This window comes from Oryctolagus cuniculus, chromosome 6 (genome assembly GCF_964237555.1).
Source record: "Oryctolagus cuniculus chromosome 6, mOryCun1.1, whole genome shotgun sequence".
Taxonomy (NCBI): domain Eukaryota; kingdom Metazoa; phylum Chordata; class Mammalia; order Lagomorpha; family Leporidae; genus Oryctolagus; species Oryctolagus cuniculus.
Genome location: NC_091437.1, coordinates 37,320,371 through 37,335,630, shown reverse-complemented (window position 1 = coordinate 37,335,630; position 15,260 = coordinate 37,320,371). Strand labels below are relative to the sequence as shown.

Sequence of the window (15,260 nt, the reverse complement as noted above, 5' to 3'; positions counted from 1 at the left end):
AGAGCCACACTGGAGCTTTTACAAACAATTCGTATTAGCTGCCTCAAAAATCACAACTCAATGAATCTGTGACTCGGTGGCTAAACAGCATAGAAATGTCTGCGTGTGGCTTAGCAGGAAAGGGCTGACATCATTAGCTATGTGGACTTCACAAAGACTTCGAAAATTACTTCTCTTGAACTGATTTTTCCTCAGCAGGAAACATGGAATTCAACTACCTGATAAAATCACTTTTATCTTTAAAAATCTAACTGCACTAACGCTAAAATGGGACCTTTTTTCTTCTCACACTCATTCTGTTCCTATGATCTTTAGAAATTATAGCATCTACTCTTTACATGGTAATTCTTGCAAAAAATGTGTGTGTGTTGGGGGAAGCTACTTTACAAAGTGATGATGCGAAGCAAGTGGTTAAGGGGAAAAAACATTGTTTTCATGCCATGAGCTTGACCTTAGCAGGAAAACCATTGCACCTAAGTTATTTCAAAGGAAAACAAAGCAAGTCTGAAGGAGAAACAAGTCCACCACAATTACTAACACACTGCACGCCAACAAGTGGTCATGGACAGAGCTGCTTCACATGAGTGATGAGCGGCCAAGGAGGATTCTACTATTCAATCAATGCCCCTCTTGCAGCAGTGGATGTACATTTTGGGGGAATAATTCCTGGCACCCCAGAATAATTATGACACCACAGAAACACACTAAAGGTGGGTGCAAAAAATTCAACAAAACCTCCCAAGAGATGCAGTATTAGGCCCTGTCTGACTCTCGAAATAACAGTTGTACACACTGAACCCAATCATGATCATGGTGGGGGGATTTAATATGTACCAGAAACAGTACCACCCACTTTACATGGACGAAATCTCATAGAGGGACTGACACTGCACACAGCTGATTAAACCCATGGCCTGCAGCACTGACATCCATATGGACGCCAGTTCAAGTCCTGGCTGCTCCATTTCCGATCCAGCTCTCTGCTAGTGCACCTGGGATAGCAGCGGATGACAGCCCAAGTTGGGCCCTGCACCCATGTGGGAGGCCCAGATGAATCTCCTGACTCCTGGCTTCAGCCTGGCCAAGCCCTGGCCATTGCAGCCATTCGGGGAGTGAAGCAGCCAATCTAAGTTCTCCTTCTCTGTAACTCTGCTTTTAAAATAAATACATCTTTTTTTTAAGATTTATTTTATTTGAAAGAGTTACAGAGTTACAGAGTTACAGAGGGAGAGAGGGAGAGAGGGAGAGAGGGAGAGAGGGAGAGAGGGAGAGAGGGAGAGGTCTTCCATCTGATGTTTCACTCCCAGATGGCCACAACGGCCAGAGCTGCACCGATCCAAAGCCAGGAGCCAGGAGCTTCTTCTGGGTCTCCCATGTGGGTACAGGGGTCCAAGGACTGGGGCCATCTTCTGCTGCTTTCCCAGGCCATACCAAAGAGCTGGATGGGAAGAGGAGCAGCAGGGACTAAAACTGGCGCCCATATGGGATGCCGGCGCTTCAGGCCAGGGCGTTAACCCGTTGCGCCACAGCACCGGCCCCTCATATAAATACATCTTAAAAATAATAAATAAATATATTTTGAGGCTGGTTCTTTGGAGCAGGAGGTTAAGCCGCCACCTGCAGCGCCGGTATCCCATATGGGGCCGGTATGAGTCCTGGCTGTTTCACTTCCGATCTGATCCAGCTTCCTGCTAATGCACGTGGGAAGGCAGTGGGAGATGGCTCAAAGCTTGGGCCCCTGCACCCACGTGGGAGAACCAGAATAACCTCCTGGCTCCTAGCTTCAGATGAGCCCAGCTCCAGCCACTGCAAAGTTCTCTCTAACTCAGCCTTCCAAACAATTGGATAAATCTAAAAAAAAAAAAAAAAAAGAAAAAAGCTTTTCATGTTAAGGACTTTCACTTCTTTTTGTTATTTTATTTTTTTATTTGATAGAGTTAGACAGTGAGAGAGAGAGAGACAGAGAGAAAGATCTTCCTTCCATTGGTTCAACCCCCAAATGGCCGCTACCGCCAGCACGCTGCGCCGATCCGAAGCCAGGAGCCAGGTGCTCCCTCCTGGTCTCCCATGGGGTGCAGGGCCCAAGCATTTGGGCCATCCTCCACTGCCTTCCCGGGCCACAGCAGAGAGCTGGACTGGAAGAGGAGCAACCAGGACTAGAACCCGGCGCCCATATGGGATGCCGGCACTGCAGGTGGAGGTTAGCCAAGTAAGCCATGGCGTCAGTCCCCTCTTTTTGTTATTTTAAAGATCTATCAATCTATATATCTATCTATCTGAAAGGCAGAATGAAAGAGACAGAGGGAGGAGAGGAATCAAGAGGAAGAGAGGAAAAGAAAGGGAATAGCAAGGAAGGAGAGATCTTCCATTAGCTGGGTCACCCCCCCCCCCCAACACACCCACAATGGCCACAATAGCCAGATCTGGGCAAGGCCAGAGCCAGGAGCTCCATCTGGGTGTCCCATGTGGCTGGCAGGGGCCTAAGTACTTGAGTCATATTCTAGTGCCTTCCCAGGCTCATAAGCAGGAAGCTGGAAAGGAAGTAGAGCAGCCAGGACTTGAACTGGCACTCCAATATGGGATGCAGGTATCCCAGGTGGTGGCTTAACCTGCTGTGACTCAACACTGGTACAGAGGATTTCTACTTCTAATGAGACTGAAAAATATTTTAAGCTATGCACCTGAACAATAACCACACAGGAGGGCATATTGTTAACACTCAGCCTAACAGGAAATGAATGAATTAATAGTGTAGTCATCCATGGGAAATCAATGATAGTGCTACTAAAGAGTATTTAATGGCATGATGCATTATATGAAAAAAAAATACAGAATTAACTTTATTCATGGAAAGAAGACAGGAATAAAGTATTATCAAAATGCTAACTAATAATGGCATTTCTTTGGATAGTATAAGATTATGGCCAATATTTTACTCTATTTTTATTTCTTTTTTAAATAAACTGCTTAAAATAAAAATGATTACCTGGCAGAAAAGAAAACAGACTGGTAACTTTAAAAGTCACCTGTTCCCAAAGGCAACAGGAACCCATTTTGTGGGACTTCCAAAGCAGTAACGGTCAATGGACTTACCTTTGGGATCCACTTCCCTCCCAGGAAGTTACCACAGGCAGGGCACTTAGGTGGTTTGTGCCTGGTGACATATGTAAAGGAACAGCCCGGGCTGGTGCATGTGCCATGGCCCCGGCGGGTGTACGTAGTGGTCTGTGAAGATAGAGTCTGTTAGAGTCAGTATCACCATCCATCCTGTCTCACCCCCTGATGACCATTATACCCACAACAAGACCAGGGGGACAGCAGCTTCCAGGACACTCAATCTGTGCTATCATAATAGGGCAGAGTTGAAAAGGTCCTAAATACAACATGTCCACTTGTTAGAAATGGAAACAGTTCCAATGGGAAGACTTACAGAGCTACCAGAAGAATGATGTGATAACAACTATTGAGTGAGCTACCAAACAGCGCTGAACACTGCATCAATACTTCATTGAATACTTTCAGCAATGTTAGTAAGTAGGTACTACTATTACCGAGGTTTAGAATGGATAAATGCTTTGCCTGAAATAACACAGTGATTCAGGGGCAAAGCTACACCTAGAACTCAAATCCGATTCTTGGTCCAAGATTCCTTTCTGCATCCAACTGCTCTATATATCCTCTAAATATTGTACCTCAAAGAATTTGCTTTATGGGCCGGCGCCGCGGCTCAACAGGCTAATCCTCTGCCTAGCAGCGCTGGCATACCAGGTTCTAGTCCCCGTCGGGGCCCCAGACTCTGTCCTGGTTGCCCTTCTTCCAGGCCAGCTCTCTGCTGTGGCCAGGGAGTGCAGTGGAGGATGGCCCAAGTGCTTGGGCCCTGCACCCCATGGGAGACCAGGAGAAGCACCTGGCTCCTGCCTTCGGATCAGCACGGTACGCTGGCCACAGCGCGCCAGCCGCGGTGGCCATTGGAGGGTGAACCAACGGCAAAAGGAAGACCTTTCTCTCTGTCTCTCTCTCACTGTCCACTCTGCCTGTCAAAAAAATAAAATAAAATAAAATAAAATAAAAAGAATTTGCTTTATTTTCATTCTCAGTAAACATCGGAAAACCTAGGATTCCAAGATATAAAAACAGACCTATGTTCACTGGAAAAATGAGAAGGAAATTCAGGAGTAGAAACCAAGTCCTTTGCATGCAACAAAATTTAGTTATTTGCAGATTAATCAAAGTAGTCACTGGCTCTCTCCACCTGTACTGATCTCCCTTTTCAGCAACATGTATTGCAAGGGGTTTTCACATTATAGCTACAACAGAAAACTACTCACTTATTAGCCATGGTCCACTTGGAGATCAATATAGAAAGAGAATATCCCCCATCAGATTTGTTCTGTGACTTATGAATGTTCACTAGGCTATTATTACATAAACTATGTAAGCCTAGCCTCCCTAGCCCAGCCATAAAGCAAAAACCTTCCTGGGGGAAACACCAAACGGTACTAACTACCTCTGCTGGGAAGAAAAGGCAGTTACCACGGTGGTACCTTCTCCAGGGTAACTGTGAGTGGAATGGCACCAAGGAGAGCAATTAGGCTTCCAATTAGCACATGAATTCCTGTAACTACTCAGTCTTAGTTTCCTCCTCCTCTTATTTCACAGGTATATCTTCAGCAAATAAGGTACAATGAGGAAACTCTCACTTAGAAAAATATCCTACGTGTTTCTGAGACTATTAATACCAGGAAATACAAAACATGCCTGCTCTCTTTTGACTGTGGCCCAATACACAATCTTCATTCTATACTCTCCTAAAAAGCACAATAAAAATTTAAGACAAGTTTGTACAATATGTAAGTTACCAAGACCTTGAAAACATTCGTAAACAGTAATTTTTGACTGATTGACTAATAATTTTTGACTAATTGACTAATAAGGGCCAGTGCCGTGGCTCACTTGGTTAATCCTCCGCCTGCGGCGCCGGCATCCCATACGGGTGCCTGGTTCTAGTCCCGGCTGCTCCTCTTCCAGTCCAGCTCTCTGCTGTGGCCCAGGAGGGCAGTGGAGGATGGCCCAAGTACTCGGGCCCCTGCACCCACATGGGAGACCAGGAGGAAGCACCTGGCTCCTGGCTTCGGATCGGCGCAGCACGCTGGCGGTAGCAGCCATTTGGGGGGTGAACCAATAGAAGGAAGACCTTTCTCTCTGTGTCTCTCTCTCACTGTCTAACTCTGTCAAATTAAAAAAAAAAAAAAAAAGAGCAGTCAATAGAAATTACTTCAGAAAAAAAATACTGCTCTTTAATTCTGATGTTTCAGTTTCAACTAGGATTCACAAAACGTTTATTAGAGATTGGCTGACACTTAGCAGCATGAAGAACAGCCATTTCCAGGAGAAATAACTAGCCTATCCATCAATCAAGCTACAGTGGCTGTTCTCATTTTAAGATACTGCAACATTTTCCTTTTTTAAATATTTATGTATTTGATTTGAAAGGCAGAGAGACAAAGGGGGAGACAGAGACCTCCCATCTGCTGGTTCACTCCCCATTGGCCAACAACTCCAACAGGGTCCCCCCTGTGAGTAGCACAATCCTTGCTGCCTTCCCAGGGGCATCAGCAGCGACTTGAACCAGCATTCTGATATGGGATGCCGACATCACAAGGGGTGGCTTAACCTTCTGTGCCTCAAGGCCAGCCCCTAAACAATGAATTACTGAATGAGAAAGTTTTGCAGGGCTTGGTGTTGTGGCATAATGAGCTAAGTGGCAATTTCTGAGGACAGCATTTCATATCTGAGTGACAGTTCTGATACAATTTCTTTCTGATGTGCATGGGAAGGCAACAGAAGGTGATCCAAATACTTGGGCTGCTGCTACCTACATGGGAGACCCAGATGGTGTTCCTGGGTCTTGGCTTCGGCCTGACCCAGCCCCATAAGGAAGAGCTCAGTCTCAGCCAGCCAGTCAGTCAGTCTCTCTCTAACAGCCCTCGCTGTTATGGGTATTAGGAAAGTGAGTCAGAGAATCCAAAATCTCTCTGTCAAATAAATACAATAAATCTAAAAAAAAAAAAAAAAAAAAAAAAAAGGAAATAGAATATTAGTAATATCAGGGCCAGCGCTGTGGTATTGTGGCTAAAACCACCGCCTGCAGTGCCAGCATCGCACATAGGAGCCAGTTCGAGTTCCGGCTGCCACTTGCAATCCAGCTCTCCGCTATGACCTCAGAAAGCAGCAGAAGACGGCACAGATCCTTGGGCCCCTGCAACCATGTGTAGACCCCGAAGAAGCTCCAGGCTCCTGGCTTCGGACTGGCCCAGCTCCGGCTGTTGCAATCACTAGGGGAGTAAACCAGCAGATGGAAGACTCCTCTTTCCCTCTCTGCCTCTGCTTCTGCCTCTCTGTAACCCCACCTTTCAGATAAATCAATCTTTAAAAAAAAAAGATCTCTCTCCCCTCTCTATGTACCTCAAATAAATAAATTACAAAACTGAATTACAAGAAGATAGAACAGAAGCTTCTGGTTCCCAGGCCACGGCCTGGCTCAGCTGTAGCCATTGTGGTCATTTGGGGAATGAACCAGCAGATGCAAAATTTCTCTCTCTGTACTTCTGATCTTCAAATAAAGAAATAAATCTTTAAACAAAAAAAAGATTGCCGGGGCCAGCACTGTAGCGTAGCAGGTATAGCCACTGCCTGTAGTTCCACCATCCCATGTGGGTGCCAGTTCGAGTCCAGTCTGTTCCCCTTCCAATCCAGCTCTCTGCGATGGCCTGGGAAAGCAGTAGAAGATGGCCCAAGTTACTGGGCCCCTACACCCTCATGGGAGACCCAGAAGAAGCTCCTGGCTCCTGGCTCCTAATCAGCGCATCTCCAGACATTGTGGCCAACTGGGGAGTGAACCAGTGGATGGAAGAACTCTCTCTCTCTCTCTCTCTGCCTCTTCTCCTCTCTCTGTGTAACTCTTTCAAATAAATAAATCTTAAAAAAAAAAAAAGAGATTGTCAAATGAGTCTTGTGCTATATCCAAACTATATGCTACCCACAAAATACAAAGCAAACACACTTTAAATACAAAGATATAAACTGGGTAAAAGGATAGGAAGACTTCTCACTAATATTAATAATAATAATAATAAAGGCTAGAGTCAGACAAAGTAGATTTCAGAGCACAGAATATTACTAGAGATCCAGAAGATCCACTTCATAATAATGAAGGGGTCCATTTATCAAGAAGACATAACCCTAAATGTTTAGGTACTTAGTAACAGTTAAAATACACAACACAGGGGAAAATACTTGGTGCGGCAGTTCAGACGCCTTGGGGATGCCTGCATTGAAGTCCAGGCTTCTCTCTGGAACCCAGTTTCCTGCTGATGCACATCCTGGGAGGCAGCAGTGATGGCGCAAGTATTTTGGACCCAGACTTCCATGTGGGAGACCTGGATGGATTCTGGGGCTCCTGATTTCAGCCTGGCCTAGCCTTGGTTGGAAATGCAAAGATGGGGATCTCTGTCCCCATTTTTGCATTTCCAATAAATAAAATTAAATAAATTTGTAAAAAAAAGTATGTGCATGTGTATGTATGCATGACTGACATAAAAACTGACAGAACTGAAAGAAGAAAAAGAAATCCACAATGTCAGTCGATGCCTTTTCTCAATGACTGATGAACATATGGGCAGAAAATGAGTAAGAATCTAAGAGCTGAGCAACACTGTCAATCAGCCTGACATAATTTGACATGTGTAGAACACTCCACCCAACAGCAGACTTCACATGCTCTTCAAGTGCACACTGAGCATTTAGCAAGGCAGACCATATTCTGGCCGTAAAACAGGTATGTATAAATTTAAATGGATTCACATCATACAAGACATAAAGTTCCATCTACAAAATTAGAATCAACAAAAGAAATATATCTGAAATTATTAATTCAGAAAGATCTGAAATTATTAATTATTAATTCATTTGGTTTTTTGTTTTGACAGACAGAATTAGACATTGAGAGGGAGAGAGAGAGAAAGGTCTTCCTTTTTCCGTTGGTTCACCCCACAAGTGGCCGCTATGGCCACTGCATTGCGATCCAAAGCCAGGAGCCAGGTGCTTCCTCCTGGTCTCCCATGCGGGTGCAGGGCCCAAGGACCTGTGCCATCCTCCACTGCCTTCCCGGGCCACAGCAGAGAGCTGGACTGGAAGAGGGGCAACCGGGACAGAATCCAGCGCCCCGAACAGGACTAGAACCTGGGGTGCCGGCACTGCAGGCGGAGGATTAGTCTAGTGAGCTGCAGTGCCGGCCCAATTATTAATTCATTTGAAAGCCAGAGTTAGAGAAATAGATTTTCCATTTGTTGATTGACTCCCCAGTGTCTAAAATGGCCAAGACTGGGTCTCCCACATGGGTGCAGGGGCCCAAGGACTTGGGCCATCTTCCATTGCCTTCCTAGGTACTTTAGCAGGGAGCTGGATCAGAAATGGAGCAGCCAGGACTCAAATATGGGAAGCTGGTGCCTTAACCTGCTGCACCACAGCATAGGGCCAAGTAATCCGCTTCTAATACCATGAAGTAAATCAGAAGGTCTAAGAAGTAAATCATAATGTATTCTATGGGGCCAGTACTGTGGCACAGCGGGTAAAGTCACCACCTGCAGTGCCGGCATCCCATATGGGCACCACTTCAGGTCTCGACTGATCCACTTCCAATCCAGCTCTCTGCTATGGCCTGGGAAAGCAGTGGAAAATGGCCCAAGTCCTTGGGCCCCTGCACCCACGTAGGAGACCTGGAAGAAGCTCCTGGCTTCGGATTAGCACAGCTCCGGCCACTGCAGCCAAATGGGGAGTGAACCAGGGGATAGAAGATCTCTCTCTGTGTAACTCTTTCAAATCAATAAAGCTTAAAAAAAAAGTATTATATAATATAAAAGAAATATCTCAAATCAATGTCAGTGTCCACCTTTAGAAATTAGAAGAAAAGTTAATGATTCATAATAGGGCAGAGATCAGTGAAACAAAGCAAAAACAAGACAGAAAACCAAAGCTGGTTCAGTAAAATTGATAAATCTCTAGCCAGGCTTCCCAAGAAAAAACTGTAGATCCCAATTACCCAAATCAGGAATGAGACATGAAACCAGTAGATTCTATAGATGTTAAGAGTCCCTCAAAAAGCTTCCTTTCGGCCGGAGCCGCCATCTTCCAGTAATTCGCCAAGATGACGAACACAAAGGGAAAGAGGCGAGGTACCCGGTACATGTTCTCCAGGCCTTTCAGAAAACATGGAGTTGTTCCTTTGGCCACATACATGCGCATTTACAAGAAAGGTGACATTGTGGACATCAAGGGAATGGGTACTGTTCAAAAAGGAATGCCCCATAAATGTTACCATGGAAAAACTGGAAGAGTCTACAATGTTACCCAGCATGCTGTTGGCATTGTTGTAAACAAACAAGTGAAAGGCAAGATTCTTGCCAAGAGAATAAATGTGCGTATTGAACACATTAAGCACTCTAAGAGCAGAGATAGCTTCTTGAAACGTGTGAAGGAAAATGATCAGAAGAAGAAGGAAGCCAAAGAGAAGGGTACCTGGGTTCAACTAAAGCGTCAGCCTGCTCCACCCAGAGAAGCCCACTTTGTCAGAACCAATGGAAAGGAGCCTGAGCTGCTGGAACCCATTCCTTATGAATTCATGGCATGATAAATGTAAGATAAATAAATAAGACCTAATTGAAAAAAAAAAAAGAGTCCCTCAAAAAGCTAAACATAAATTTACCATGTGACCCCGCAATTTCACTCCTAGCTGTATACCCACAAGAACAGAAAGCAGGGATTCAAACTACTATTTGTATACCAAAGTTCACGAATAGCAGCATTATTCACAACGGCCAGAAGGTGCAAACAACTCAAGAGTCCATCAACACAGAAATGGATAAACAGAATGTGGCATGTATCCAGAATGGGATACTCAGTCGTAAAAATGTAATCCTGATACATGATGTGTGAACTTTGAAAACATCAAGAAAGTCACATACAAAATTATAATATTAGTATGATCCCATTTATTTGAGGCACAAATTCAATGACTAAAGACAGAACAGAGGTTATTAGAGCTGGGAGAAGGGAGGAAGGGTAATGATTTACTAGGTAAACTTCCTGTTTAGGATGACAGAACAGTTCTGGAAATGGATATTGGTAATGACTACACAACACTGTGAATGCACTTAATGCCATAACTGTACACCTAAAAATGGTTAAAATGGTAAAATCTGTTATGTATGCAACTATTTTTTAAAGGTCATATGGGAATGTCATGAACACCTTTGTTAATAAATTTGGCAGCTTAGATGAGATGGACAAATTCTTTAAAATACAATAAGCTCACTCAAGGGGCTGGCACTGTGGCATAGTCCATTAAGCCTCAGCCTGCAGTGCCAGCATCCCATATGGGTGCTTGTTCATGTCCCGGCTGCCCTACTTCCAATCTAGCTCCCTGCTAATGGCCTGGGAAAGCAGTGGAAGAAGGCCCAAGTGTTTGGGCCCCTGGACCCATGTGGGAGACCTGGAGGAAACTCCTGGCTCCTGGCTTCAGATCAGCCCAGCTCCAGACGTTGAGGCCATTTGGGGTATGAACCAGCAGATGGAAGACCTCTCTGTCTCTACCTCTCTCTGTCTGTAACTATCTCTTAAATAATTACATCTTCAAAAAAACATTTAAATAAAAATAAATTTTAAAAAGACCTAAAAGGAAGTTCATCACATTATTAAACTAGAGAAGAATATCCACACAATCTTATCAACAGACACAGAAAAAAATATCTGATAAAACCCAACATCCAACTCTTGATAAAACTCCTGAAAAGTTAGGAATAACATCCGTGAAAAGCCTATAGCTGATGCTACACTTAATGGTGAAAGACTGAATTCTTTCTCCCTAAGAAACAAAATAAAGATATTGGCTCTTATCACTTCTATTCAGCATTGTACTGGAGGGCCTAGACAATGAAATAAAGCAAGAACAAGAAATTGGGAATCTAGGATAGAAAGAAAAATACAAAATGGTTTTTGTTTGTTTGTTTTTTGACAGAGTGGATAGTGAGAGAGAGAGACAGAGAGAAAGGTCTTCCTTTTGCCGTTGGTTCACCCTCCAAATGGCCGCCACGGCTGGCACGCTGCGGCCGGCGCACTGCGCTGATCCAAAGGCAGGAGCCAGGTACTTATCCTGGTCTCCCATGGGGTACAGGGCCCAAGCACTTGGGCCATCCTCCACTGCACTCCCTGGCCATAGCAGAGAGCTGGCCTGGAAGAGGGGCAACCGGGACAGAATCCGGCGCCCCGACCGGGACTAAACACAGTGTGCCGGCGCCGCTAGGTGGAGGATTAGCCTATTGAGCCGCGGCACCGGCCCCAAAATGGTTTTTACTCAGAGTACAAGATTGTGTAGGAAAATCCAATAGAGGGAAAGGTGTTAACGGAGTAACAGGTTTAGCCCCCTCCCGCTGTGGCGTCAGCATCCTGTATGGGTGCAAGTTTGAGTCCTGACTGCTCTACTTCTGATCCAACTCCCAGCTAAAGTGCCTGGGAAAGCAAGATGGCCCAAGTCCTCAGGCCCCCGCATGCACATTCGGGACCACGATGAAGCTTCTGGTTTTGGCCTGGCTCAGCCCCAGCTGCTACTGCCATCTGAGGAGTGAACAAGCACGTGGAAGATCTCTCCCTCGTCTCTGCTCTGTGTAACTCTGCCTTTCAAATAAATAAAATAAATCATAAAAAAAAAATCAACAGAACCTACAGAAAACTCAAGAACTAATGAATTTAGTAAAACTACAGGATACATGCTCAATACACAGAAAAACAATTACTTTATACCAGATATTAAATATAATAAATATGTTAGCCTAGATGATGCAGTGTGTGATTAGAATGATAAATAAGGGGCTGGCGATGTGGTGCAGCAGGTTAACACCCTGGCCTAAAGTGCCAGCATCCCATATGGGCGCTGGTTCTAGTCCCGGCTGCTCCTCTTCTGATCCAGATCTCTGCTATGGCCTGGGAAAGCTGTAGAGGATGGCCCAAATCCTTGGGCCCCTGCACCCGCGCAGGAGACCCAGAAGACACTCCTGGCTCCTGGCTTCGGATCTGCCAGCTCTGGCCATTGCGGTCAACTGGGGAGTGAACCATCGGATGGAAGATCTCTCTCTCTCTCTGCCTCTCCTGCTCTGTGTAACTCTGACTTTCAAATAAATAAATCTTTTTTTAAAAAATGATAAATAAACAGAATCAAGAAGCCAGAATCCTGGTTCTGATTTCTCAGCTAGGTGCCCTTGAACAGGTACTTCCTCATCTGGGTTTTTTTGATTTTCACCTGTGGTTCCTTCACTTTTCTAAGTAATGTAAGGTTCTGAACATTTGATAAAAGCCATGGAATCCATCCCAGGAAAACATCCCCCAGAGAAAGTTTGTATGTAACTTGAGGGAAGTCCATGGATTCTGTAGAGCTTTAGCTACAGCAAACTCCAGTTAAAGACGTCCAGACCAGGTAATCCCAGAGACCTGTCAGTCCTAGTGTTCTCGGAGTCTAAGACTTTTATAACATAGTTGGAAGAGAATGCTCATGAAGCCCTTAATTCCTCACATACTGACCAGTTTGATGGAGGTGGGGTTCTCCACAACTGAGTAGGCAGGAAGAGGCAACATGATGAACTGTGTGGCTGGTGCAGAGGAGTTATTGTCACTGGAATCCTGTAGGCAAAGGAAAAAATTTAAAAAGTTCAGTTAACAACCAAGATGAAGAAAACTAGTACCCACAGGAAATGTGCTATCACTGTACAGACCAGAAAACTGGAGTTTTTTGAGACTCAGGGACACCTGACATAAACAGTTAATGAAGGAATACAATTCCTCTGAGCCTGTCAAATGTTAACCTGTTTTAAGCAGATCAGTGCCCAGCTTCATTGATACAGCCAGCACTGGGACAACAGATAGCAAAAACGATGTAGGCCCGGCACAGATTCTTTGCAGGGGTACCTGCTGTCTTCCACCAAGGCGACAGGGACTGGAGGATGCTGGTCTCAGGCAGCAGAGAAGGGCTTCCTTCTCCAAAGATACACTACTGCATGGTGTCCAACCGCCTCCTGGACATCGGACTGTGGGATCCCTGAGACTGCTGCTTTCCCCTCGCCTGGGCATGGTACTTAGGCCGCTGGAGAGAGTCTCGCTCTCTCCTCTGAGATTCCACAACTCAGCCTTCAAAAGAACTTCCGTCTTACCCCACCTGTACCCACGAAGACCTTATGAAAATTCTCATATACGGTCCAAGGCGCCACCGTGTTTACTGAAATATTTTTCAGAGAACATAAAATCCTGATCAATACTAACAGATTGATGGATCCTCGCTTTGACTCATGGATATAATCCAACTACTATTCTCCTACAAATGTTTTTCATGTACTGTCTCAAGTGAAGAAAATCCTGGTTACCCTAGGCAAGGAGAAGCTGACGAGAATGCCTGAGAAATTCAAGAGAACTCGGAAGCAAAACCAGGGACAACCAACCATTCAGAACTCCAACCCCACCAGAGGCCATGTAGACATCTTAATTACAGCTGCTCCAGAAGCACAGTGCATGGTGCTCGCAGAGTGTTTAACAGATGAAGCCGGAGGACCAAAGCCACTCACCCGCACGACTGTTACCACTGAAACGCCCTCCCCAACCTGGGAGGGGGGCACGGCCAGGCTTCCGGCAGGGAGGTCCGCTGAGCCGTTCACTAAGGTCTCTTCGATTACCAGGCTTGTCTGGTAAGGCTGGTGGCTCTCTCCGACCTCCAGGGAAGCCTCCTCTAGAAGCACGTCCTGGCTGAGGATGTCTGAGGTGCGCATCTCCTGCAAGGCGGCGCCTGGCTGGGTGAGGGCTCCCACCTCCTCAGCCAGAGCCTCCACAGCCAGGCACTGCTCTGCCACGCCTGCATGGCTGGGCACTGTCTCTGGGGCAGTGCTGGATACAAGAGGAGGTCCCTTGGGGGACACCTGGTTCTGAGCCACGCACAGTTCTAGCTGAGGGCAGCTCCGGTCCTCCTGCAGGCTGCTCTTGGGGATGATGATGTAATCTGAGCGGGGCAGGATCTTGCGGAAACCTGGGATGTCTGGAACCACGGCAGTCAGTGCAGAGAGCTTAGCGTTCTGAGGACAAAGTCAGGAAGGAGGAGACAGCAGAAATAAATGGGCTGAGATCACACCAAGTACATTGACTAGCTCATTTTATTTATACAACTAGGACCAGAAACACTCTGCCCTCCTGATCTAACTCAGAAAGGGTTGGCTTCCGTCCAGAGCGATGCCACCTTCACTTACATACTTCAGCCAATGCAATTCAGTGACACAGCACACAGGTAACAGGGACAGAACTCCAGAGAGGGCACGGATCCTGGCATCTGAACTGAGCTGGAACCTCAGGTCTGAGTAGTCTCGAGCAAATCCTGTCCCCTCTAGAGGCCTCAACTGCCCCATTTGTAACACGAGGAAGCTGACTCTGGATATTTCTGAGTTCCTTTTGAATGCTGATAATTTAGGATTCCAAAGTAGCCCAAGATTGACACATCAGGATATATAGTGCTCAACAAAACCCCGAAGGCATAAAATGTAACTCCAAAGAGCACGGTGGAACTCAGGACAGTGAGTGAGGATTCTGAGCTCGTGGGTTTGACACAGACTCACAGAGAAGAGGGACAACAGGTCACAAAGCAGAGGGCCTCATGAGAGAGAGCATATTCAACAGAGGCTGTCTGATACGCTCCTGAACACAGTGAGGGGAGAACACGGGCATTAGCCCTGACCCAGCACTTACTGTTAGAAACTGTTCTCAAACCCAATAGCCAACTTTATTTCAAAAACAATGCTATTAGGTTAGCCATTATAATTACTCTCATTTAACAAAAGAAGAAATAAAGGCCAAACGGAGGCTTTTGAGGAACTTCCCCAAAACACAAAATATAAAACAGCAAAGCTGGGACTCCAGGCCAGGTCTTCTGAGGACGAGGCCAGGTCCTAGAAGCACCACGCTGCATGGATAAGTGTAACCATGACAAAGGCATGTTTTAGTTTTACTATTTAAACTGAAAGTCACCCAACAAGGAAAATGGAAACGTTAAAAGTAAACAGTTAAGTGAGAAATGAAATTAAATGGAACAACAACAAAATTTCAGAAGCAACTTTTAAAAGGAGCACTACAGTCAATTACTAAAGGATCTTTAAATAAATCAAAAGAAAGAAGTCGAT

The 15,260-nt window shown here is 45.5% G+C and overlaps 2 protein-coding genes across 4 annotated transcripts in view; one reads left to right on the top strand and one right to left on the bottom strand.

Annotated features, from left to right (window-relative positions):
• The window catches only part of HMGXB3 (HMG-box containing 3), a 55,621-nt gene that overhangs the window by 32,607 nt on the left and 7,754 nt on the right, over positions 1–15,260 (bottom strand). For 2 of the 3 annotated variants that reach the window (XM_070076305.1, XM_008255250.4), the window contains exons 4-6: positions 13,665–14,165; positions 12,631–12,729; positions 3,094–3,225 (exon numbers count right to left, since the gene is read on the bottom strand). In XM_070076305.1, coding sequence (XP_069932406.1) covers positions 3,094–3,225; positions 12,631–12,729; positions 13,665–14,165 — 732 coding nt within the window. The remainder of the gene's footprint in view (positions 1–3,093; positions 3,226–12,630; positions 12,730–13,664; positions 14,166–15,260) is intronic. The other variant, XM_017341188.3, reaches the window with a different exon arrangement.
• LOC138850185 (large ribosomal subunit protein eL21) lies at positions 9,162–9,692 on the top strand. Its single transcript, XM_070076308.1, has one exon. It carries the CDS (start codon positions 9,206–9,208, stop codon positions 9,686–9,688), a length of 483 nt encoding a protein of 160 aa, XP_069932409.1. The 5' UTR covers positions 9,162–9,205; the 3' UTR covers positions 9,689–9,692.